The 24,154-nt window shown below is 46.5% G+C and overlaps 2 protein-coding genes across 2 annotated transcripts in view; one reads left to right on the top strand and one right to left on the bottom strand.

Annotated features, from left to right (window-relative positions):
- The window catches only part of si:ch73-314g15.3 (uncharacterized protein LOC368688 homolog), a 32,514-nt gene extending 29,786 nt beyond the window's left edge, over window positions 1-2,728 (top strand). The window contains exons 10-12 of the mRNA XM_056278437.1: window positions 2,147-2,300; window positions 2,405-2,509; window positions 2,590-2,728. Of these exons, the coding sequence (XP_056134412.1) occupies window positions 2,147-2,300; window positions 2,405-2,509; window positions 2,590-2,622 (292 nt within the window). The 3' untranslated portion in view covers window positions 2,623-2,728. The remainder of the gene's footprint in view (window positions 1-2,146; window positions 2,301-2,404; window positions 2,510-2,589) is intronic.
- Window positions 2,729-2,903: 175 nt separating this feature from the next.
- mtfmt (mitochondrial methionyl-tRNA formyltransferase) lies at window positions 2,904-9,309 on the bottom strand. The gene is made up of 9 exons (XM_056278438.1): window positions 8,749-9,309; window positions 7,131-7,328; window positions 6,871-6,993; window positions 6,636-6,738; window positions 5,735-5,810; window positions 5,549-5,640; window positions 3,600-3,678; window positions 3,446-3,519; window positions 2,904-3,126 (listed from the first exon to the last, which is right to left on the bottom strand). The coding sequence occupies exons 1-9, from the start codon at window positions 9,078-9,080 to the stop codon at window positions 2,920-2,922; spliced, it is 1,284 nt and encodes a 427-aa protein (XP_056134413.1). The 5' UTR covers window positions 9,081-9,309; the 3' UTR covers window positions 2,904-2,919.
- Window positions 9,310-24,154: the final 14,845 nt, after the last annotated feature.

Here is a 24,154-nt window from a genome sequence, read left to right as displayed (position 1 = left end):
TTCGCCTCTCATCCAAGAGGCTTCCTCAGTTCGTGCCTTTCTGACTAGACCAAGCTAGTCTGACTGGCTGCTGATGAGACTCAGATATTTATCCTCTAGGAGTTGTTGTCAGAGCTATTGATATGCGTGGCTGTTTGTGTCCCGATGTTTACCAACGCCCGTCGCTAACAGAGCCATAGATATGAGTGGCTCTTTTGTGTACCGATGTTTGGCTGCGCCCGTCGTTATCGGAGCTATTGATTTGCGTGGCTGTCCTGTGCTCCGATGTCCAGCCGCACCTGTCGCCATCCGAGCTATTGATTTGCATTTGTTTAGCAGCGACGGGGGTTGGGGGTGTTAGTTTCGACTTCGTTGTTCAGTGGTCATGAGAGTGGTTGGAGCCGTTAGTGAGCGACTGTTGTTCTAGGAGGCTAGGCTTCTTGAGTCTCCTGGGTAGAGATGAAAGGACGGCATTGTAAGTGGGAGATAGGTGGTGTCGCAGACCTCCTCCTCTGTTGAGGGATGGTTTTTCCAGTTTCACATCGATGGCTTCCTTCACCCCTCTTTCAAACCATCTATCTTCTCTGTCCAAAATGTGTACGTTGCTGTCCTGGAAGGAGTGTGTCTTCTCCTTTAGGTAGACTGCTGAGTCTTGTCCTGAGGAGTGTGGCCTTCTGTGTTGGGCCATCTGTTTGTGTAGTGGTTGTTTGGTTTCTCCTATGTACAGGTCAGTGCAATCCTCATTGCATTGTGCAGCATACACCAGACTGCTTTTCCGGGTGTGTGGTACACGGTCTTTGGGATGAACCAGTCTTTGTCGGAGTGTGTTGCTGGGTTTGAAGTATACCGGGATGCGGTGTTTGTTAAAAATTCTCCTGAGTTTCTCGGAGACCCCAGAAACATACGGGATGACTGCTATTCCTTCTGTTCCTTTTCTCATCGCTCACCTGGTTGGTCTTTCTGGAACGTGTTGCAGTTTTCACAAAGGTCCAACTGGGGTAGCCACAGGTTTTTAAAGCTCCCCTCAGGTGTTTGTGTTCTTCCCGTTGGGCCTGAGTGCTGCTGGGCACATTGTCAGCTCTGTGTTGCAGAGTTCTGATGACGCTCAGTTTGTGTTCCAGATGGTGGTGTGAATCGAAAAGTAGATATTGGTCTGTGTGTGTAGGTTTCCTGTAAACCCCAATGTGGAGGCTCCTGTCTTCCCCAATGTGGACGTCACAGTCCAAGAAGGGCAAACTGTTGTTCTTTACGTCTTCCCTTGTGAACTTAAATGTTCTTGTCCAAGAACGCATATCGATAGCTCCGATAATGACTGGCGCGGCCAAACATCGGTACACAAAAGAGCCAGTCATATCTATGGCTCTGTTAGCGACGGGCATTGGTAAACATCTGATCACAAAGAGCCACGCATATCAGTAGCTCTGATAACGACTCCTAGAGGATTAATACTGAGTCTCATCAGCAGCCAGTCAGACTAGCTTGGTCTAGTCAGAAAGGCACGAACTGAGGAAGCCTCTTGGATGAGAGGTGAAACGTCTTCACGGATATATACCAAGTCCAGTTGCACTTGATTCAACTCCTTTGGAGAACCATGACCCGGATGATGAGAACATTCACAGACGAGTCAGAATACTTTATTAATCCACTGTATATTTACATACCTTGAGTTTCACTTCTTGATAAAAAAAAGTCTTCTCAACTGAAAAAATGGGCTCGTTTTGCTCCAGTTTTTACAACCATTAGTGATATGAAGAAACCTTTTGCAGCACCAGAACACATGGGAGACTCAGATGTAGGTGTGTCAGTCTCAAGTCTTTGTATTAATTTGGGATTGGTAGTTTCTAATCCTGTGGTTTGTATTTTGGTAGCGGAGCAACCCTTTGGTTTACATGTGAATTAAGGAGTACCTTTAAAGATGTAACCAGTCAGGGCTACGATGGAACCGGCAGTCCAAACATAGAAATATTTTATCCTCACACCATAAATGGACTTTGGTTATTTCCTGAAACAATCGTCATCTTGCCTTATATAGTTAAAAACTTGTGGACTAAGTAATGTTTATTTCTGATCCCAGCTGGATCCTACATTTCAAAGCGGCACTACATCGGTCAGAAGCAGTATGAATCCTGTAGATTGTTCCATTATAACCATGACTTTTCCTTCCCAGGGGACTGGATGTCCATCCTCAGACTCTGTCCCGTTTTGCTGTGCAGGGTGACCAAGCCTCCGTGGACATTCTGGAGGTTATCTACAGAGATGAGATCACACACGTGGCAGCAGGGCTGCGCTGGTTCACATACGTCTGCTCAGAAGGAGGACGGGTATGGTTGTTAAACACCACTTCCTAAAATAATGATCATCCTAGTTATTCATAGCAAGCGATGGAAAAACACAAAGCTTGTATTTGAATAAATGTTATTTGTAGGATTGCCTGTCGACGTTCCATGACTTGGTAAAACAATACTTCAAAGGGTATCTGAAGCCACCCTTTAACACGGAGGGGAGAACAACAGCAGGGATGACGGAGGAGGTAGACCTGCTCATTATAAGAAGATACCTCTGACGGGAAGTTTGCATGATTTAACGTGTTTCTTTCTCATTTTCCACTAGTGGTATGTTCCGCTTATCAAGCCATCCAGTTGACAATGGCCTCAAGAGGTTCCTCAGGAAATATTGAGACAGAAGAAACTTACTCATGCACCTACACAACATAGCATCACATGAAGGGAAGGAGTAACGACTCCAGTCTCTATCAGAAGATATTGCAGTGGACCACCAACTGCCCCATACCAGTACTGGGAATTGTGTGCTTAAATTTAATTGTTTAATTATGGAAATAAATTGTACTCTTGATGTGTCATGTTCTCCATATCTTACATTAATTTATTGTATAAACCATATACTAGCTACAGTACATCTGATTGAATAGCATTTCATGGCCTACGTGGTACAAGTCATGGGATGGTGTGCTCTCGTGTCAGTGCATTCTGTCATTTGGTACGCTTCAGTTCTGTTACTGAGAAACCGGCACTCCTGATTCTGATGGGAAGGCTTCTTCGTTCTACTTTGGTGCAGGTATCCATTGTAGAAATCTGCTGCTGATAGTCTTTTCTTCAGCACCACTGCCTTAAACCCCACCCAGCCATCCTGAGCCATAGGACATAAACCAACAAAAATGTTTCTGCTCTGTGATAAATATAAAAACATCAAACATTGACACATTAGCCTTAAAGTGTTGCCCTTACGATTCGAATGATCTAATGTCACACACTTTTATCCAGTCTGACTTATAACAAGTGCAACATTTGGAATAGGGTTTAATTTGTGTCACCCCAACAAAAAAGAAGGTAATAAGTGGTAGCCAGGAAAGACTGGGACACATTCAGAATGTGCATGCATGAAGTGTGCAGATGATAAAGAATTCATAAAGAGCATAAAATATGTAAAAGAAAAGAATCAGGCATACCTTACAGCAGACAGCCAAGGTATTTCTCTCTCTCAGATATCTAACTGAGCCTGGGATGGGTGCACTCCCGTGACCTAAAAGGAACACATGAGCTGTTTAGAGCAACTCCATGCTGTGCTGATGACAGTAGGCTTGCAGCTTTGTCTACAGTTACCTGATATAGAAACTTGACAATTCCCAACAAAGTCCATAAGTTTTATTGTCTTGCCCATCCAAATAGTTCTCAGTGGAATCTGATGGCAGAGGAGAGGACAGCAGTCTTTACAGTAAGTATTGACAGTTCTGTACACCCCACAGCAGTCTTTACAGTAACTACTGACAGTTCTGTACACCCCACAGCAGTCTTTACAGTAACTACTGACAGTTCTGTACACCCCACAGCAGTCTTTACAGTAACTACTGACAGTTCTGTACACCCCACAGCAGTCTTTACAGTAACTACTGACAGTTCTGTACACCCCACAGCAGTCTTTACAGTAGGTACTGACAGTTCTGTACACCCCACAGCAGTCTTTACAGTAAGTACTGACAGTTCTGTACACCCCACAGCAGTCTTTACAGTAACTACTGACAGTTCTGTACACCCCACAGCAGTCTTTACAGTAACTACTGACAGTTCTGTACACCCCACAGCAGTCTTTACAGTAACTACTGACAGTTCTGTACACCCCACAGCAGTCTTTACAGTAGGTACTGACAGTTCTGTACACCCCACAGCAGTCTTTACAGTAACTACTGACAGTTCTGTACACCCCACAGCAGTCTTTACAGTAACTACTGACAGTTCTGTACACCCCACAGCAGTCTTTACAGTAGGTACTGACAGTTCTGTACACCCCACAGCAGTCTTTACAGTAGGTACTGACAGTTCTGTACACCCCACAGCAGTCTTTACAGTAGGTACTGACAGTTCTGTACACCCCACAGCAGTCTTTACAGTAAGTACTGACAGTTCTGTACACCCCACAGCAGTCTTTACAGTAGTCTGACTTCTGTACATCCCACAGCAGTCTTTACAGTAAGTACTGACAGTTCTGTACACCCCACAGCAGTCTTTACAGTAACTACTGACAGTTCTGTACATCCTACAGCAGTCTTTACAGTAACTACTGACAGTTCTGTACACCCCACAGCAGTCTTTACAGTAACTACTGACAGTTCTGTACACCCCACAGCAGTCTTTACAGTAACTACTGACAGTTCTGTACACCCCACAGCAGTCTTTACAGTAAGTACTGACAGTTCTGTACACCCCACAGCAGTCTTTACAGTAACTACTGACAGTTCTGTACACCCCACAGCAGTCTTTACAGTAAGTACTGACAGTTCTGTACATCCCACAGCAGTCTTTACAGTAAGTACTGACAGTTCTGTACACCTACAGCAGTCTTTACAGTAGATGCTGACAGGTCTGTACACCTACAGCAGTCTTTACAGTAGATGCTGACAGGTCTGTACATCCTACAGCAGTCTTTACAGTAGATGCTGACAGGTCTGTACATCCTACAGCAGTCTTTACAGTAGATGCTGACAGGTCTGTACACCTACAGCAGTCTTTACAGTAGATGCTGACAGGTCTGTACACCTACAGCAGTCTTTACAGTAGATGCTGACAGGTCTGTACACCTACAGCAGTCTTTACAGTAGGTACTGACAGTTTTGTACATCCCACAGCAGTCTTGACAGTAGGTCAGGGGTCCCCAATTACTTTTCATAGCGGGCCACTTTTAAAACCACGGGCCACTCAACCTCCAGCAGCATGTTGTTCATTAGTTTGTTTTGGTGTCGATACGTTGCAGGTATTATAATTTAAACAGAGATTTTTCATCTATTTTTCGATATATTACTAGTCTTACTTTTACTGAGAAGTTAAAATTTTTTTTTTGGTAGGGAAATAAAAAAAATTCTTCCTTCTGGCATTTCTCCAAAAATTCTCGGGGACCATAAATCAACCCGTCATGGGCCGGACGTGGCCCGCGGGCCGCCTATTGGGGACCCCTGCAGTAGGTACTGACAGTTCCGTACATCCCACAGCAGTCTTTACAGTAAGTACTGACAGTTGTGTACATGCAAGAGAACAACACTTCACATTAGTTATGTTACCCGGGATCCAATAGCACGATAGAGACGACTGATCTGGTCACAAGTCTGCTCCTCCCACACTATCCAGCTCAAAGAACTTCTAATTTTGGGGGCTTTATAAAAAAGAAAATCTGCTGTTATTTATCTTGTGTGTGTTAAAAACAACAACAACATTGAATGTGATTGTTTTGTTTGAAACATACTTACCTAATGTTGCGCCTGTCTCACCTTGCTCCCGTCTGTTTGCGATTCTCTCAGGAAGTGTCTTCAAAGTTTCAATCAGCTATGAGTGAAACAGTCAATAACCAGGTCACATACTGTTACTTGTGTTATTATCATATTCACGTTGCTTGTATAGGTCTGATGCAGCTTGCAATGTATGAAAGTTAAAGCGGTTATCCTTCATTTCTTCAGTTTTGGTGGATTTGGTAGCATGTGGTAGCCAGACTCACAGCAGTCCAGAAGTGCAAAACATGGAAAAAACACAAAACATGAAGAAAACAAACAAAACAAAACAGAGAAAAACAATGTATTCCTGTTTTCAGTGTTGTGCATTATTTCTTTGTGTTTTCTGAATGTTTGTGTTTTTCACTTCTGATACACCTCAAATCCCAGCGTTACCTTAAAAACGAACGTGATGCTGAATAGACAGCATGCACATTCAGTCACAATCTAACAGTCACAGGTTCTGGTGTAACATCAGCAACACAATCCAGGAGAAGTGTGCATATTGTGGAAAAAACTGATCAACAATGACTTCTGACAAAGTAACAGTTAACACATAAATCCACAACAAACATTTAAATAAACCATTGAATTGTAGATTATGCTTATCTTTGCCTTTTAGCACCTATTTTTCTCTTGCATTAAACCAGTTCCTCCTCCTCCTCCTTCTCTTCTATGGAAAAATTGATGCATGTCTTGTGTGGGCCCCATTCCATTTAAATACTTGGCCGGAATGGCGAACCCACCAGCACAATGGTGCTGGTGGGAACTGCATATAGAGGAGCAATTACAGAACACATACTTTGAATGGCTGTTACATAGATATCAAATATGACTTTTTTCCCCATTACAAAACATACAGATGGCTTCTTTAAAGACTCACCAGCTGTGCGCCCTCAGTGGCCAGAGTAGCTCCCAGCTGATCTGCAGTACAGTTCTCTGGAACCTGATAGACAGTCTGGTGGAGAATGGGACCTACATCAAACCTGTGGTGTAAGAACACATTATTTACTATCTTCCACTGTACAGAGTGGTGTGATGCCTCTTTCCATCTGTGCTTTATCTGCCCCTTGACAAGAGAAAAAGACCACAGAAGAAGGGTTTCTTCTTTCTGTTACCTCCTGGGGTGTATCTGCATGATGGTGACTCCTGTTACAGTGTCTCCATGCAGGATAGTGTGGAAAATAGGGGCTGGGCCTCGCCACCTTGGGAGCAGGCTGGGGTGGACATTCAGAATCCCACTGGAGTAAAGGAGCACATGGTTTGCTCTTCACACTGTTTATGACACACACCTTGTACATGAAGACAATTTGCATTCACTATTTTTTACAATCTATATGCAAGAGAAAACTGACAATGTCCCGGTATTGTTGCCTACTGTGGAAGCTGGTTGATTAGACTCTCCCGGAGCAAACAGCCAAAAGACACCACAACTCCAACATCAAACCTCCCATACACATCACCAGGGGGCCATGGGTGCACTGGGAGTTGGTTCTGGTCAGCAAATTTTTTCACTTGGGTGTCACTGGATAGAGAGACAACTTCAAGTGATTCCACTATCCTTTCACTGGAACTCCTGCAAACAGAGAGCAGGAGTTAGTTATCCTGCGTGAACTTTGCTGTTTATATCACAGGAACGTGAAGCCGTTCATCTGGAGAAGAGCCACTCATATCTATGGCTCTGTTAGCGACGGGCGTTGGTAAACATCAGGACACAAAGAGCCATGGACATCTATAGCTCTGACAACGACTCCTGGAGCATATGTGCTGAGTCCCATGACCAGCCAGGCAGACCAGCTTGGTCTAGTCAGAAAGGCAGAACTGACGAAGCCTCTTGGATGAGAGGCGAAACGTCTTCACGGATATATACCAAGGCCCGTTGCACTTGATTCACCTCCTTTGGAGAACCATGACCTGGATGAATGAGAACATTCCCAGACATGGAGACAGAAACCTTTCATCATCATCTAAGTGACCTCTTCAGTCTCACCTGACTGCAGGTGTCCCCACCCTTATAAATAACACAGTGACTGCAGGTGTCCCCACCCTTATAAACAATACAGTGACTGCAGGTGTCCCCACCCTTATAAAGAGTACAGTGACTGCAGGTGTCCCCACCCTTATAAACAACACAGTGACTGCAGGTGTCCCCACCCTTATAAATAACACAGTGACTGCAGGTGTCCCCACCCTTATAAAGAGTACAGTGACTGCAGGTGTCCCCACCCTTATAAAGAGTACAGTGACTGCAGGTGTCCCCACCCTTATAAACAACACAGTGACTGCAGGTGTCCCCACCCTTATAAATAACACAGTGACTGCAGGTGTCCCCACCCTTATAAAGAGTACAGTGACTGCAGGTGTCCCCACCCTTATAAAGAGTACAGTGACTGCAGGTGTCCCCACCCTTATAAACAACACAGTGACTGCAGGTGTCCCCACCCTTATAAATAACACAGTGACTGCAGGTGTCCCCACCCTTATAAACAGTACAGTGACTGCAGGTGTCTCCACCTTTTTAAATAACAGTGGCAAAACGACCCAAACCAAAGACCAGTTTCATCTGCAAATATGGGTGCGAGCGTTAACTAGTTACAAAAATGGGCGTGAGCGTTACCTAGTTACAGTGGCCATGTGCGCTACTCCCAGAGCACTGGCTATTTATACCTTGAGTAAAGAAGACGTAGCAGCCTCATATGAGGGGGGAGACACTTGCCTCCTTTGCAGATATCCTGTCTATGTGTAATCGTGTTGTCATTCGTAATATAATTAGTAACGTGTCAATATCTAGTGCTATTTAAGAAATAGACTATATTCACGTATAACATACACAAATATAGGAGCATACGTAGTAGAACATTAAAGTATGCTCCTCCACAGCTACACGAGCAGCTATAAAGTGAACCAACAGGTTGAGACGAGCTGGAGGTGCGGGCTGTTGACTCGGGAACTAGATGTATTCTCTCCTCACCAGAGGGGGGCGCTGAAAGCCCTACCTGGCAGATGTCAGACGCTTTAGGGATTCCACGGCAAAATGATCTGTGCCAAAAAATAAAACCCTCCAGGGGGGTCCGGGTGTTGACCTCGGGGGGGGTCCGGGTGTTGACCTCCGGGGGGGTCCGGGTGTTGACCTCCGGGGGGGTCCGGGTGTTGAGTAGGGTCTCGTGTACAGCAGACAGCTGTGGTGTGAGGCTGGTCTGCAGCATCTTGGATGCTGGATGTCCACTTCCTTCCTCCGCAGTCCAACAACCACGCGTCTCTTCACACAACAGCTGCGGAGACTGCTGCAGAAGACCTGCAGACAAACCAGACGGGGATCGGTCCACATCTTCAGCACCGTCACGAGTCCGGCGCACACCGGCGGAGGTCACCCATGGCCCACGTGAAGCCGCGGCAGCAGCAGCGCGCGCAGGGGTTCTACAAGCGGCGGTGCTGATTCGGTGAGAAGTAAGCGGGACCAGAGCGCCTCTTAGCTCTTCTGTCCAACACCCACCATGTTCTGACCGTCTCCAAACCCGGACTACGTCCTGGCAACCGGACCTCAGCTCACCGCGTCCTTTTCCTGACACAATACACTTCCGGTTCAAACTAAAACGCCTGCAGTCAAGACGTTGGAGCGCCCTCCTGCGTTCCTTTCAGAACCAGCGCTGGTACTGTGTGATACCGTGTGGTACCGTGTGATACTGTGTGGTACTGTGTGGTACTGTGTGGTACCGTGTGATACTGTGTGGTACTGTGTGGTACCGTGTGGTACTGTGTGGTACTGTCGTACTGTGTGGTACTGTGTGATACTGTCGTACTGTGTGGTACTGTGTGGTACTGTCGTACTGTGTGATACAGTCGTACTGTGTGGTACTGTGTGGTACTGTGTGATACTGTGTGATACTGTGTGGTACTGTCGTACTGTGTGGTACTGTGTGGTACTGTGTGATACTGTGTGCTACTGTCGTACTGTGTGATACAGTCGTACTGTGTGGTACTGTGTGATACTGTGTGGTACTGTGTGGTACTGTGTGATACTGTGTGGTACTGTCGTACTGTGTGGTACTGTGTGGTACTGTGTGCTACTGTCGTACTGTGTGGTACAGTGTGGTACTGTGTGATACTGTGTGGTACTGTCGTACTGTGTGGGTGTGATACTGTGTGGTACTGTGTGGTACTATCGTACTGTGTGGGTGTGATACTGTGTGGTACTGTGTGGTACTGTGTGGTACCGTGTGATACTGTGTGGTACCGTGTCGTACTGTGTTGTACCGTGCGGTACTGTCGTACTGTGTGGGTGTGAAACTGTGTGGTACTGTGGTACTGTGTGGTACCGTGTGGTACCGTGTGATACTGTGTGGTACCGTGTGGTACTGTCGTACTGTGTGATACTGTGTGGTACTGTGTGGTACTCTCGTACTGTGTGGTACTGTGTGATACCGTGTGGTACTGTCGTACTGTGTGGTAATGTGTGATACTGTGTGGTACTGTGTGATACTGTGTGGTACTGTCGTACTGTGTGGTACTGTGTGATACTGAGTGGTACTGTCGTACTGTGTGGTACTGTGTGGTACTGTGGTACTGTGTGGTACTGTGTCATACTGTATGGTACTGTGTGGTACTGTGTGATACTGTGTGGTACTGTCGTACTGTGTGGTACTGTGTGGTACTGTGTGATACTGTCGTACTGTGCGGTACTGTCGTACTGTGTGATACTGTGTGGTACTGTGTGGTACTGTCGTACTGTGTGGTACTGTGTGATACTGTGTGGTACTTTGTGATACTGTGTGATACTGTGTGGTACTGTGTGGTACTTTGTGGTACTGTGTGGCACTGTCGTACTGTGTGGTACTGTGTGATACTGTTTGGTACTGTCGTACTGTGTGGTACTGTGTGGTACTGTGTGGTACTGTCGTACTGTGTGGTACTGTGTGATACTGTGTGGTACTGTGTGATACTGTGTGGTACTGTGTGGTACTGTCGTACTGTGTGATACTGTGTGGTACTGTGTGGCACTGTCGTACTGTGTGATACTGTGTGGTACTTTCTGGTACTGTGTGGCACTGTCGTACTGTGTGGTACTGTGTGATACTGTGTGGTACTGTCGTACTGTGTGGTACTGTGTGGTACTGTGTGGTACTGTGTGGCACTGTCGTACTGTGTGATACTGTGTGATACTTTGTGGTACTGTTTGGCACTGTCGTACTGTGTGATACTGTGTGGTACTGTGTGGTACTGTCGTACTGTGTGATACTGTGTGGTACTGTGTGGTACTGTGTGGCACTGTCGTACTGTGTGATACTGTGTGGTACTGTGTGGTACTGTCGTACTGTGTGATACTGTGTGGTACTGTGTGGTACTGTGTGGCACTGTCGTACTGTGTGATACTGTGTGGTACTGTGTGGTACTGTGTGATACTGTGTGGTACTGTGTGGTACTGTCATACTGTGTGGTACTGTGTGATACTGTGTGGTACTGTATGATACTGTGTGGTACTTTGTGGTACTGTCATACTGTGTGGTACTGTGTGATACTGTGTGGTACTGTGTGATACTGTCGTACTGTGTGATACTGTGTGGTACTGTGTGGCACTGTCGTACTGTGTGATACTGTGTGATACTGTCGTACTGTGTGATACTGTGTGATACTGTGTGGTACTGTGTGATACTGTGTGGTACTGTGTGATACTGTGTGGTACTGTGTGGTACTGTCATACTGTGTGGTACTGTGTGATACTGTGTGGTACTGTGTGATATTGTGTGGTACTGTGTGATACTGTGTGGTACTGTGTGGTACTGTCATACTGTGTGGTACTGTGTGATACTGTGTGGTACTGTGTGATACTGTCGTACTGTGTGATACTGTGTGGTACTGTGTGATACTGTGTTGTACTGTGTGGTACTGTGTGGCACTGTCGTACTGTGTGATACTGTGTGGTACTGTGTGATACTATGGTACTGTGTGGTACTGTGTGATACGGTGTGATACTGTGTGGTACTGTCGTACTGTGTGATACTGTGTGGTACTGTGTGATACTGTGTGGTACTGTGTGATACTATGGTACTGTGTGGTACTGTGTGATACTGTGTGATACTGTGTGGTACTGTCGTACTGTGTGATACTGTGTGGTACTGTGTGGTACTGTGTGATACTGTGTGGTACTGTCGTACTGTGTGATACTGTGTGGTACTGTGTGGTACTGTCGTACTGTGTGATACTGTCGTACTGTGTGGTACTGTCGTACTGTGTGATACTGTGTGGTACTGTGTGATACTGTGTGGTACTGTCGTACTGTGTGGTACAGTGTGATACTGTGTGGTACTGTCGTACTGTGTGATACTTTGTGGTACTGTGTGGTACTGTGTGGTGTGTCGTACTGTGTGATACTGTGTGGTACTGTGTGGTACTGTTTGGCACTGTCGTACTGTGTGATACTGTGTGGTACTGTGTGGTACTGTGTGGTGTGTCGTACTGTGTGATACTGTGTGGTACTGTGTGGTACTGTGTGATACTGTGTGGTACTGTCATACTGTGTGGTACTGTGTGATACTGTGTGGTACTGTCATACTGTGTGGTACTGTGTGGTACTGTGTGATACTGTGTGGTACTGTCATACTGTGTGGTACTGTGTGATACTGTGTGATACTGTGTGATACTGTCGTACTGTGTGATACTGTGTGGTACTGTATGGTACTGTGTGATACTGTGTGGTACTGTGTGGCACTGTCGTACTGTGTGATACTGTGTGATACTGTCGTACTGTGTGATACTGTGTGATACTGTATGGTACTGTGTGATACTGTGTGGTACTGTGTGGTACTGTCATACTGTGTGGTACTGTGTGATACTGTGTGGTACTGTGTGATACTGTCGTACTGTGTGATACTGTGTGGTACTGTGTGATACTGTGTGATACTGTGTGGTACTGTCGTACTGTGTGGTACTGTCGTACTGTGTGATACTGTGTGATACTCTGTGGTACTGTGTGGTACTGTTGTACTGTGTGGTACTGTGTGGTACTGTGTGATACTGTCGTACTGTGTGATACTGTGTGATACTGTATGGTACTGTGTGATACTGTGTGGTACTGTGTGGTACTGTCATACTGTGTGGTACTGTGTGATACTGTGTGGTACTGTGTGATACTGTCGTACTGTGTGATACTGTGTGGTACTGTGTGATACTGTGTGATACTGTGTGGTACTGTCGTACTGTGTGATACTGTCGTACTGTGTGGTACTGTCGTACTGTGTGATACTGTGTGATACTCTGTGGTACTGTGTGGTACTGTTGTACTGTGTGGTACTGTGTGGTACTGTGTGATACTGTCGTACTGTGTGATACTGTGTGGTACTGTGTGATACTGTGTGATACTGTGTGGTACTTTGTGGTACTGTTTGGCACTGTCGTACTGTGTGGTACTGTCGTACTGTGTGATACTGTGTGATACTGTGTGGTACTGTGTGGTACTGTCGTACTGTCGTACTGTGTGATACTGTGTGGTGCTGTCGTACTGTCTGATACTGTGTGATACTGTGTGATGCTGTGTGGTACTGTCGTACTGTGTGATACTGTGTGGTACTGTCTGGTACTGTGTGGTACAGTCGTACTGTGTGATACTGTGTGGTACTGTGTGGTACTGTGTGGTACTGTCGTACTGTGTGATACTGTGTGGTACTGTGTGGTACTGTGTGGTACTGTCGTACTGTGTGATACTGTGTGGTACTGTGTGGTACTGTGTGGTACTGTCGTACTGTGTGATACTGTGTGGTACTGTGTGGTACTGTGTGGCACTGTTGTACTGTGTGATACTGTGTGGTACTGTGTGGTACTGTGTGGTACTGTCGTACTGTGTGATACTGTGTGGTACTGTGTGGTACTGTGTGATACTGTGTGGTACTGTGTGGTACTGTCATACTGTGTGGTACTGTGTGATACTGTCGTACTGTGTGATACTGTGTGGTACTGTGTGGTACTGTGTGATACTGTGTGGTACTGTGTGGTACTGTCATACTGTGTGGTACTGTGTGATACTATGTGGTACTGTGTGATACTGTCGTACTGTGTGATACTGTGTGGTACTGTGTGGCACTGTTGTACTGTGTGATACTGTGTGGTACTGTGTGGTACTGTGTGGTACTGTCGTACTGTGTGATACTGTGTGGTACTGTGTGGTACTGTGTGATACTGTGTGGTACTGTCATACTGTGTGGTACTGTGTGATACTGTCGTACTGTGTGATACTGTGTGGTACTGTGTGGTACTGTGTGATACTGTGTGGTACTGTGTGGTACTGTCATACTGTGTGGTACTGTGTGATACTATGTGGTACTGTGTGATACTGTCGTACTGTGTGATACTGTGTGGTACTGTGTGGCACTGTCGTACTGTGTGATACTGTCGTACTGTGTGATACTGTGTGATACTGTGTGGTACTGTGTGATACTGTGTGGTACTGTGTGGTACTGTGTGATACTGTGTGGTACTGTGTGGTACTGTCATACTGTGTGGTGCTGTGTGATACTGTGTGGTATTGTGTGATACTGTCGTACTGTATGATACTGTGTGATACTGTGTGGTACTGTGTGGTACTGTGTGGCAGTGTCGTACTGTGTGATACTGTGTGGTACTGTGTGGTACTATGGTACTGTGTGGTACTGTGTGATACTGTGTAATACTGTGTGGTACTGTCGTACTGTGTGATACTGTGTGGTACTGTGTGATACTGTAAAACTCTGTGGTACTGTGTGGTACTGTGTGATACTGTGTGGTACTGTGTGATACTGTGTGATACCTTGTGGTACTGTCGTACTGTGTGGTACTGTGTGGTACTGTGGTACTGTGTGGTACTGTGTGGTACTGTCGTACTGTGTAGTACTGTGTGGCACTGTCGTACTGTGTGATACTGTGTGGTACTGTGTGTTACTGTGTGGTACTGTCGTACTGTGTGATACTGTGTGGTACTGTGTGATACTGTGTGATACCTTGTGGTACTGTCGTACTGTGTGGTACTGTGTGGTACTGTGTGATACTGTGTGGTACTGTCGTACTGTGTGGTACTGTCGTACTGTGTGATACTGTGTGGTACTTTCTGGTACTGTGTGGCACTGTCGTACTGTGTGATACTGTGTGGTACTGTGTGATACTGTGTGATACCTTGTGGTACTGTCGTACTGTGTGGTACTGTGTGGTACTATAGTACTGTGTGGTACTGTGTGATACTGTGTGGTACTGTCGTACTGTGTGGTACTGTGTGGTACTGTGTGATACTGTGTGGTACTTTGTGGTACTGTGTGGCACTGTCGTACTGTGTGGTACTGTGTGATATTGTGTGGTACTGTGTGGTACTGTGTGGTACTGTGTGATACTGTGTGGTACTTTGTGGTACTGTGTGGCACTGTCGTACTGTGTGGTACTGTGTGATATTGTGTGGTACTGTCGTACTGTGTGATACTGTGTGGTACTGTGTGGTACTGTGGTACTGTGTGGTACTGTGTGATACTGTGTGGTACTGTCGTACTGTGTGGTACTGTGTGGTACTGTCGCACCGTGTGATACTGTGTGGTACTGTCGTACTGTGTGGTACTGTCGTACTGTGTGGGTGTGATACTGTGTGGTACTGTGTGATACTGTCGTACTGTGTGGGTGTGATACTGTGTGGTACTGTGTGGTACTGTGTGGTACCGTGTGATACTGTGTGGTACCGTGTCGTACTGTGTGGTACCGTGTGGTACTGGCGTACTGTGTGGGTTTGATACTGTGTGGTACTGTGTGGTACTGTGTGGTACCGTGTGACACTGTGTGGTACCGTGTGGTACTGTCTTACTATGTGATACTGTGTGGTACTGTGTGTTACTGTGTGGTACTGTCGTACTGTGTGGTACTGTGTGATACCGTGTGGTACTGTCGTACTGTGTGGTACTGTGTGGTACTGTGTGGTACCGTGTGATACCGTGTCGTACTGTGTGATACTGTGTGGTACCGTGTGATACTGTGTGGTACTGTGTGGTACTGTCGTACTGTGTGATACTGTGTGGTACAGTCGTACTGTGTGGTACTGTGTGGTACTGTCGTACTGTGCGGTACTGTGTGATACTGTGTGGTACTGTCGTACTGTGCGGTACTGTGTGATACTGTGTGGTATTGTCGTACTGTGTGGTACTGTGTGGTACTGTGGTACTGTGTGGTACTGTGTGATACTGTGTGGTACTGTGTGGTACTGTGTGATACTGTGTGGTATTGTCGTACTGTGTGGTATTGTGTGGTACTGTGGTACTGTGTGGTACTGTGTGATACTGTATGGTACTGTGTGGTACTGTGTGATACTGTCTGGTACTGTCGTACTGTGTGGTACTGTGTGGTACTGTGTGATACTGTGTGGTACTGTCGTACTGTGTGGTACTGTGGTACTGTGTGATACTGTGTGGTACTGTGTGGTACTGTGTGATACTGTGTGATACCTTGTGGTACTGTCGTACTGTGTGGTACTGTGTGGTACTGTGGTACTGTGTGGTACTGTGTGATACTGTCTGGTACTGTCGTACTGTGTGGTACTGTGTGGTACTGTGTGATACTGTGTGGTACTGTCGTACTGTGTGGTACTGTGGTACTGTGTGGTACTGTGTGATACTGTGTGGTACTGTGTGATACTGTGTGATACCTTGTGGTACTGTCGTACTGTGTGGTACTGTGTGGTACTGTGGTACTGTGTGGTACTGTGTGGTACTGTCGTACTGTGTAGTACTGTGTGGCACTGTCGTACTGTGTGATACTGTGTGGTACTGTGTGTTACTGTGTGGTACTGTCGTACTGTGTGATACTGTGTGGTACTGTGTGATACTGTGTGATACCTTGTGGTACTGTCGTACTGTGTGGTACTGTGTGGTACTGTGTGATACTGTGTGGTACTGTCGTACTGTGTGGTACTGTCGTACTGTGTGATACTGTGTGGTACTTTCTGGTACTGTGTGGCACTGTCGTACTGTGTGATACTGTGTGGTACTGTGTGATACTGTGTGATACCTTGTGGTACTGTCGTACTGTGTGGTACTGTGTGGTACTATAGTACTGTGTGGTACTGTGTGATACTGTGTGGTACTGTCGTACTGTGTGGTACTGTGTGGTACTGTGTGATACTGTGTGGTACTTTGTGGTACTGTGTGGCACTGTCGTACTGTGTGGTACTGTGTGATATTGTGTGGTACTGTGTGGTACTGTGTGGTACTGTGTGATACTGTGTGATACTGTGTGGTACTTTGTGGTACTGTGTGGCACTGTCGTACTGTGTGGTACTGTGTGATATTGTGTGGTACTGTCGTACTGTGTGATACTGTGTGGTACTGTGTGGTACTGTGGTACTGTGTGGTACTGTGTGATACTGTGTGGTACTGTCGTACTGTGTGGTACTGTGTGGTACTGTCGCACCGTGTGATACTGTGTGGTACTGTCGTACTGTGTGGTACTGTCGTACTGTGTGGGTGTGATACTGTGTGGTACTGTGTGATACTGTCGTACTGTGTGGGTGTGATACTGTGTGGTACTGTGTGGTACTGTGTGGTACCGTGTGATACTGTGTGGTACCGTGTCGTACTGTGTGGTACCGTGTGGTACTGGCGTACTGTGTGGGTTTGATACTGTGTGGTACTGTGTGGTACTGTGTGGTACCGTGTGACACTGTGTGGTACCGTGTGGTACTGTCTTACTATGTGATACTGTGTGGTACTGTGTGTTACTGTGTGGTACTGTCGTACTGTGTGGTACTGTGTGATACCGTGTGGTACTGTCGTACTGTGTGGTACTGTGTGGTACTGTGTGGTACCGTGTGATACCGTGTCGTACTGTGTGATACTGTGTGGTACCGTGTGATACTGTGTGGTACTGTGTGGTACTGTCGTACTGTGTGATACTGTGTGGTACAGTCGTACTGTGTGGTACTGTGTGGTACTGTCGTACTGTGCGGTACTGTGTGATACTGTGTGGTACTGTCGTACTGTGCGGTACTGTGTGATACTGTGTGGTATTGTCGTACTGTGTGGTACTGTGTGGTACTGTGGTACTGTGTGGTACTGTGTGATACTGTGTGGTACTGTGTGGTACTGTGTGATACTGTGTGGTATTGTCGTACTGTGTGGTATTGTGTGGTACTGTGGTACTGTGTGGTACTGTGTGATACTGTATGGTACTGTGTGGTACTGTGTGATACTGTCTGGTACTGTCGTACTGTGTGGTACTGTGTGGTACTGTGTGATACTGTGTGGTACTGTCGTACTGTGTGGTACTGTGGTACTGTGTGATACTGTGTGGTACTGTGTGGTACTGTGTGGTACTGTCGTACTGTGTGATACTGTGTGGTACTGTGTGGTACTGTCGTACTGTGTGGTACTGTCGTACTGTGTGATACTGTGTGGTACTGTGTGGTACTGTGTGGTACTGTCATACTTAGTGGTACTGTGTGATACTGTCGTACTGTGTGATACTGTGTGGTACTGTCATACTGTGTGATACTGTGTGGTACTGTGTGGTACTATGGTACTGTGCGGTACTGTGTGATACTGTGTGATACGGTGTGGTACTGAGTGGCACTGTCGTACTGTGTGATACTGTGTGGTACTGTGTGGTACTGTGTGGTACTGCCGTACTGTCTGATACTGTGTGGTACTGTGTGGTACTGTGTGGTACTGTCGTACTGTGTGATACTGTGTGGTACTGTGTGGCACTGTCGTACTGTGTGATACTGTGTGGTACTTTGTGGTACTGTTTGGCACTGTCGTACTGTGTGGTGCTGTGTGATACTGTGTGGTACTGTGTGGTACTGTGTGGTACCGTGTGATACTGTGTGGTACCGTGTCGTACTGTGTGGTACCGTGTGGTACTGGCGTACTGTGTGAGTTTGATACTGTGTGGTACTGTGTGGTACTGTGTGGTACCGTGTGATACTGTGTGGTACCGTGTGGTACTGTCTTACTATGTGATACTGTGTGGTACTGTGTGTTACTGTGTGGTACTGTCGTACTGTGTGGTACTGTGTGATACCGTGTGGTACTGTCGTACTGTGTGGTACTGTGTGGTACTGTGTGGTACCGTGTGATAACGTGTCGTACTGTGTGATACTGTGTGGTACCGTGTGATACTGTGTGGTACTGTGTGGTACTGTCGTACTGTGTGATACTGTGTGGTACAGTCGTACTGTGTGGTACTGTGTGGTACTGTCGTACTGTGTGATACTGTGTGGTACAGTCGTACTGTGTGGTACTGTGTGGTACTGTCGTACTGTGCGGTACTGTGTGATACTGTGTGGTACTGTCGTACTGTGCGGTACTGTGTGATACTGTGTGGTATTGTCGTACTGTGTGGTACTGTGTGGTACTGTGGTACTGTGTGGTACTGTGTGATACTGTGTGGTACTGTGTGGTACTGTGTGATACTGTGTGGTATTGTCGTACTGTGTGGTATTGTGTGGTACTGTGGTACTGTGTGGTACTGTGTGATACTGTATGGTACTGTGTGGTACTGTGTGACACTGTCCGGTACTGTCGTACTGTGTGGTACTGTGTGGTACTGTGTGATACTGTGTGGTACTGTCGTACTGTGTGGTACTGTGGTACTGTGTGATACTGTGTGGTACTGTGTGGTACTGTGTGGTACTGTCGTACTGTGTGATACTGTGTGGTACTGTGTGATACTGTGTGGTACTGTCGTACTGTGTGATACTGTGTGGTACTGTGTGATACTGTGTGGTACTGTGTGATACTATGGTACTGTGTGGTACTGTGTGATACTGTGTGATACTGTGTGGTACTGTCGTACTGTGTGATACTGTGTGGTACTGTGTGGTACTGTGTGATACTGTGTGGTACTGTGTGGTACTGTGTGATACTGTGTGGTACTGTCGTACTGTGTGATACTGTGTGGTACTGTGTGGTACTGTCGTACTGTGTGATACTGTCGTACTGTGTGGTACTGTCGTACTGTGTGATACTGTGTGGTACTGTGTGATACTGTGTGGTACTGTCGTACTGTGTGGTACAGTGTGATACTGTGTGGTACTGTCGTACTGTGTGATACTTTGTGGTACTGTGTGGTACTGTGTGGTGTGTCGTACTGTGTGATACTGTGTGGTACTGTGTGGTACTGTTTGGCACTGTCGTACTGTGTGATACTGTGTGGTACTGTGTGGTACTGTGTGGTGTGTCGTACTGTGTGATACTGTGTGGTACTGTGTGGTACTGTGTGATACTGTGTGGTACTGTGTGGTGTGTCGTACTGTGTGATACTGTGTGGTACTGTGTGGTACTGTGTGATACTGTGTGGTACTGTCATACTGTGTGGTACTGTGTGATACTGTGTGGTACTGTGTGATACTGTGTGGTACTGTCATACTGTGTGGTACTGTGTGGTACTGTGTGATACTGTGTGGTACTGTCATACTGTGTGGTACTGTGTGATACTGTGTGATACTGTGTGATACTGTCGTACTGTGTGATACTGTGTGGTACTGTATGGTACTGTGTGATACTGTGTGGTACTGTGTGGCACTGTCGTACTGTGTGATACTGTGTGATACTGTCGTACTGTGTGATACTGTGTGATACTGTATGGTACTGTGTGATACTGTGTGGTACTGTGTGGTACTGTCATACTGTGTGGTACTGTGTGATACTGTGTGGTACTGTGTGATACTGTCGTACTGTGTGATACTGTGTGGTACTGTGTGATACTGTGTGATACTGTGTGGTACTGTCGTACTGTGTGGTACTGTCGTACTGTGTGATACTGTGTGATACTCTGTGGTACTGTGTGGTACTGTTGTACTGTGTGGTACTGTGTGGTACTGTGTGATACTGTCGTACTGTGTGATACTGTGTGATACTGTATGGTACTGTGTGATACTGTGTGGTACTGTGTGGTACTGTCATACTGTGTGGTACTGTGTGATACTGTGTGGTACTGTGTGATACTGTCGTACTGTGTGATACTGTGTGGTACTGTGTGATACTGTGTGATACTGTGTGGTACTGTCGTACTGTGTGATACTGTCGTACTGTGTGGTACTGTCGTACTGTGTGATACTGTGTGATACTCTGTGGTACTGTGTGGTACTGTTGTACTGTGTGGTACTGTGTGGTACTGTGTGATACTGTCGTACTGTGTGATACTGTGTGGTACTGTGTGATACTGTGTGATACTGTGTGGTACTTTGTGGTACTGTTTGGCACTGTCGTACTGTGTGGTACTGTCGTACTGTGTGATACTGTGTGATACTGTGTGGTACTGTGTGGTACTGTCGTACTGTCGTACTGTGTGATACTGTGTGGTGCTGTCGTACTGTGTGATACTGTGTGATACTGTGTGATGCTGTGTGGTGCTGTCGTACTGTCTGATACTGTGTGATACTGTGTGATGCTGTGTGGTACTGTGTGGTACTGTCTGGTACTGTGTGGTACAGTCGTACTGTGTGATACTGTGTGGTACTGTCTGGTACTGTGTGGTACAGTCGTACTGTGTGATACTGTGTGGTACTGTGTGGTACTGTGTGGTACTGTCGTACTGTGTGATACTGTGTGGTACTGTGTGGTACTGTGTGGTACTGTCGTACTGTGTGATACTGTGTGGTACTGTGTGGTACTGTGTGGTACTGTCGTACTGTGTGATACTGTGTGGTACTGTGTGGTACTGTGTGGCACTGTTGTACTGTGTGATACTGTGTGGTACTGTGTGGTACTGTGTGGTACTGTCGTACTGTGTGATACTGTGTGGTACTGTGTGGTACTGTGTGATACTGTGTGGTACTGTGTGGTACTGTCATACTGTGTGGTACTGTGTGATACTGTCGTACTGTGTGATACTGTGTGGTACTGTGTGGTACTGTGTGATACTGTGTGGTACTGTGTGGTACTGTCATACTGTGTGGTACTGTGTGATACTATGTGGTACTGTGTGATACTGTCGTACTGTGTGATACTGTGTGGTACTGTGTGGCACTGTTGTACTGTGTGATACTGTGTGGTACTGTGTGGTACTGTGTGGTACTGTCGTACTGTGTGATACTGTGTGGTACTGTGTGGTACTGTGTGATACTGTGTGGTACTGTGTGGTACTGTCATACTGTGTGGTACTGTGTGATACTGTCGTACTGTGTGATACTGTGTGGTACTGTGTGGTACTGTGTGATACTGTGTGGTACTGTGTGGTACTGTCATACTGTGTGGTACTGTGTGATACTATGTGGTACTGTGTGATACTGTCGTACTGTGTGATACTGTGTGGTACTGTGTGGCACTGTCGTACTGTGTGATACTGTCGTACTGTGTGATACTGTGTGATACTGTGTGGTACTGTGTGATACTGTGTGGTACTGTGTGGTACTGTGTGATACTGTGTGGTACTGTGTGGTACTGTCATACTGTGTGGTGCTGTGTGATACTGTGTGGTATTGTGTGATACTGTCGTACTGTATGATACTGTGTGATACTGTGTGGTACTGTGTGGTACTGTGTGGCAGTGTCGTACTGTGTGATACTGTGTGGTACTGTGTGGTACTATGGTACTGTGTGGTACTGTGTGATACTGTGTAATACTGTGTGGTACTGTCGTACTGTGTGATACTGTGTGGTACTGTGTGATACTGTAAAACTCTGTGGTACTGTGTGGTACTGTGTGATACTGTGTGGTACTGTGTGATACTGTGTGATACCTTGTGGTACTGTCGTACTGTGTGGTACTGTGTGGTACTGTGGTACTGTGTGGTACTGTGTGGTACTGTCGTACTGTGTAGTACTGTGTGGCACTGTCGTACTGTGTGATACTGTGTGGTACTGTGTGTTACTGTGTGGTACTGTCGTACTGTGTGATACTGTGTGGTACTGTGTGATACTGTGTGATACCTTGTGGTACTGTCGTACTGTGTGGTACTGTGTGGTACTGTGTGATACTGTGTGGTACTGTCGTACTGTGTGGTACTGTCGTACTGTGTGATACTGTGTGGTACTTTCTGGTACTGTGTGGCACTGTCGTACTGTGTGATACTGTGTGGTACTGTGTGATACTGTGTGATACCTTGTGGTACTGTCGTACTGTGTGGTACTGTGTGGTACTATAGTACTGTGTGGTACTGTGTGATACTGTGTGGTACTGTCGTACTGTGTGGTACTGTGTGGTACTGTGTGATACTGTGTGGTACTTTGTGGTACTGTGTGGCACTGTCGTACTGTGTGGTACTGTGTGATATTGTGTGGTACTGTGTGGTACTGTGTGGTACTGTGTGATACTGTGTGATACTGTGTGGTACTTTGTGGTACTGTGTGGCACTGTCGTACTGTGTGGTACTGTGTGATATTGTGTGGTACTGTCGTACTGTGTGATACTGTGTGGTACTGTGTGGTACTGTGGTACTGTGTGGTACTGTGTGATACTGTGTGGTACTGTCGTACTGTGTGGTACTGTGTGGTACTGTCGTACCGTGTGATACTGTGTGGTACTGTCGTACTGTGTGGTACTGTCGTACTGTGTGGGTGTGATACTGTGTGGTACTGTGTGATACTGTCGTACTGTGTGGGTGTGATACTGTGTGGTACTGTGTGGTACTGTGTGGTACCGTGTGATACTGTGTGGTACCGTGTCGTACTGTGTGGTACCGTGTGGTACTGGCGTACTGTGTGGGTTTGATACTGTGTGGTACTGTGTGGTACTGTGTGGTACCGTGTGACACTGTGTGGTACCGTGTGGTACTGTCTTACTATGTGATACTGTGTGGTACTGTGTGTTACTGTGTGGTACTGTCGTACTGTGTGGTACTGTGTGATACCGTGTGGTACTGTCGTACTGTGTGGTACTGTGTGGTACTGTGTGGTACCGTGTGATACCGTGTCGTACTGTGTGATACTGTGTGGTACCGTGTGATACTGTGTGGTACTGTGTGGTACTGTCGTACTGTGTGATACTGTGTGGTACAGTCGTACTGTGTGGTACTGTGTGGTACTGTCGTACTGTGCGGTACTGTGTGATACTGTGTGGTACTGTCGTACTGTGCGGTACTGTGTGATACTGTGTGGTATTGTCGTACTGTGTGGTACTGTGTGGTACTGTGGTACTGTGTGGTACTGTGTGATACTGTGTGGTACTGTGTGGTACTGTGTGATACTGTGTGGTATTGTCGTACTGTGTGGTATTGTGTGGTACTGTGGTACTGTGTGGTACTGTGTGATACTGTATGGTACTGTGTGGTACTGTGTGATACTGTCTGGTACTGTCGTACTGTGTGGTACTGTGTGGTACTGTGTGATACTGTGTGGTACTGTCGTACTGTGTGGTACTGTGGTACTGTGTGATACTGTGTGGTACTGTGTGGTACTGTGTGGTACTGTCGTACTGTGTGATACTGTGTGGTACTGTGTGGTACTGTCGTACTGTGTGGTACTGTCG

The sequence above is a fragment of the Lampris incognitus genome, chromosome 4, assembly GCF_029633865.1.
Source record: "Lampris incognitus isolate fLamInc1 chromosome 4, fLamInc1.hap2, whole genome shotgun sequence".
Classification (NCBI taxonomy): Eukaryota; Metazoa; Chordata; class Actinopteri; order Lampriformes; family Lampridae; genus Lampris; species Lampris incognitus.
This window is presented reverse-complemented; position numbering and strand designations above follow the sequence as displayed.

Bases quoted from the DNA above. Each gene is read 5' to 3' on its own strand.
- mtfmt (XM_056278438.1), bottom strand. From the start codon at position 9,080: ATGTGGACCGATCCCCGTCTGGTTTGTCTGCAGGTCTTCTGCAGCAGT. The intron at 5,641-5,734 runs GTAAGTATGTTT...TTTTTTATAAAG, and splicing joins TGAGACAGGCGCAACATTAG to CCCCCAAAATTAGAAGTTCT. The intron at 3,127-3,445 runs GTATGCCTGATT...CCTATGGCTCAG, and splicing joins CCTTGGCTGTCTGCTGTAAG to GATGGCTGGGTGGGGTTTAA.